The sequence below is a fragment of the Engraulis encrasicolus genome, chromosome 1, assembly GCF_034702125.1.
Source record: "Engraulis encrasicolus isolate BLACKSEA-1 chromosome 1, IST_EnEncr_1.0, whole genome shotgun sequence".
NCBI classification, from domain to species: domain Eukaryota; kingdom Metazoa; phylum Chordata; class Actinopteri; order Clupeiformes; family Engraulidae; genus Engraulis; species Engraulis encrasicolus.
The window spans coordinates 25,685,821-25,687,977 of record NC_085857.1 but is presented as its reverse complement, the minus strand read 5'-3'; the positions used below and the strand labels follow the sequence as shown (position 1 = coordinate 25,687,977).

General features: G+C 40.9%; 1 protein-coding gene across 1 annotated transcript; it reads right to left on the bottom strand.

Annotated features, from left to right (window-relative positions):
* Positions 1-438: 438 nt before the first annotated feature.
* Positions 439-1,746, bottom strand: LOC134456529 (uncharacterized). Its single transcript, XM_063207953.1, has 2 exons — positions 1,649-1,746; positions 439-1,167 (listed from the first exon to the last, which is right to left on the bottom strand). The coding sequence occupies exon 2, from the start codon at positions 1,127-1,129 to the stop codon at positions 506-508; it is 624 nt and encodes a 207-aa protein (XP_063064023.1). The 5' UTR covers positions 1,130-1,167; positions 1,649-1,746; the 3' UTR covers positions 439-505.
* Positions 1,747-2,157: the final 411 nt, after the last annotated feature.

Genomic DNA, 2,157 nt, shown 5'->3' with positions numbered 1-2,157 from the left:
GGCCTGGAATAAAGTCATCCAAAAACAATGTGATAGACTGGTGGAAAGCATAACGAAACACATGAAAGCCCTGCTTAAAAATCAGGCTTATCCCACCAAATATTGATTCATGAACTCTTCCTAAGTTAAAAAATAACCAACAAGTTGTTTTAAAGTTAATATTAGCTTGTTTTCTTTGCCTGTTCTGAGGTCTGAAAACATTGCATCTTTTGTGTTATCTTGACCACTTGTACTTTTCTGCAAATTAATGCTGACTATTTTTCATTTGAAATTCGTAGGAAATATTGTCAGTAGTTAGGGAGTCTGGCCCGTATATATAATGTTACCAAGTTGTATTGAAAGAAACGATGCTTTCATGGCAGATGAACGGATTTGTGTGTAATGTATTGTGTAAAGCAAACAACTGAGCCAGCTTTCAATTCACATTATATTTCCCTTTATTCCATAGTGGTGTAACAACAGTACAACACACCAAAAGAAAAGACAGTGAAGAATTAGTTTGTAACTATTCAGGAGAAACCATCGTTCTTTCAGTTTTTTCCTTATCGTCTGCAGGCTTAGGAACAGCAGCAGGAGACACATTTTTATTTTCAGGGTCAGACACATTGTAATTTTCCACAATCATCTTGTCAAACTTACCCCTGCTACTCTCTAAACAGACAGTGACATATTTGATCTTGCGTGGCGGAACCGAGACCTTCAGGAAGGGCAGAGTGCCCCTAAACTTCCCTCCCCCACTTCCTCCTTCCCCCTCCACAAAGTCTCCCCTCTCCATCAACTTCTCGGAGTAATAAATGCGGATGGTCCGAGGCTGCCTTGCAGAGCTGATATGCGTGCCTATGTTTATATTGCCCGTGAAACCTGAGGCCCCGCTTATGTTCACGTTACCTCCTCCCCGACCAGTCGTTACCTCCACCCGACCCTCGCTGCCAATGTAATCACTGTCCCTAATACTAAAATCATTTCTGACGCTGTGGTCGTCGTTTACGTTGACACTGCTGTGGACGCTGTGGTCACTGATGAATACGCGACGGTCCACGCTGTGATCCTCCGCGGAGACGCTGGTGCTGGTGCTGGTGTCGGGGTGTCCCGTTCCGGCTGATGATTCGGATGATTCCGTTGCTCCCATGGCGACGAATGAATGGAATGGATGAAATAGTCTGTGATCTGTGCATGCGTAGAAGAAAAACACGAGTTGCTTATCGTTTTAGTTTATTGGGAGCAATGAAGAAAAACTTTTAATTTACACACAGTACGTGTATCAGCATGTGAAATTATATATTTATACTGTACATATCTAAACCCTAGCAATTAGGTGCATAATGGTAGGCCTACTTGTTGTTACAAACCTTGTTACGCTTGAGGCTAATGTAACAGGGACAGTAAAAATGCAATACTCCGTATGAATAGAAACATCAAATTCTTATTTATTTATTTATTTATTTTAAACAGGGATGGGTAAGAAATGGGCATGAACTATGACTATTGATCAGTCTATCTTCTTCATTTATTCTCATTCTGTGTTGCTTTTATGGAATTGTCTATCAACATAATGTATCAGGGGTAAAGCCAGGAATCTGGGCCTCTGTCACTGCATCAAAAATGAACACATATGTACTACATCCCATGTCTTTGTGTCTGGTCTTACTGTTAGTCTTGATCTTGATCTCAGCTGGTGGTTTCGATTACAACACCACAAAGTCACAAATGAAGGTAGCTGTTAGAACAAAACAAACCAGAAGAGCGTCAGACCTGTAGTAACATTGGCACTACAGACACACTTCCAACACATTTCAAAGTTAACCATCAGATGTCTAAAAGCCAAATGTTGTGTCAAAAAAAAGAACATAGTATTAATAACAAAGTATTAGGTTTGGTTGACTCAACGATACCTGTTCTGTGGCTGAAGTAATGAATGGTTCATGAGGTGAGGCTAGAGTTTGGTTTATATCTGCTTGGGTATAGACACCGTTTCTCTCATACTTGCGTGTGTTTGCGTCATTGCGTTATGCTGTCAGAACTGTGTTTCTGTGAAGTTTTGTGCAAGGGGGTAAAAGCTGAATTGCAACAGAGCTTATCTTAGAAGACACCTTTTTTGTAGTGGGTATACTGTGTATTTGGGCATCCATAGACGCAGTGGTTCCCACACTAAGGGTT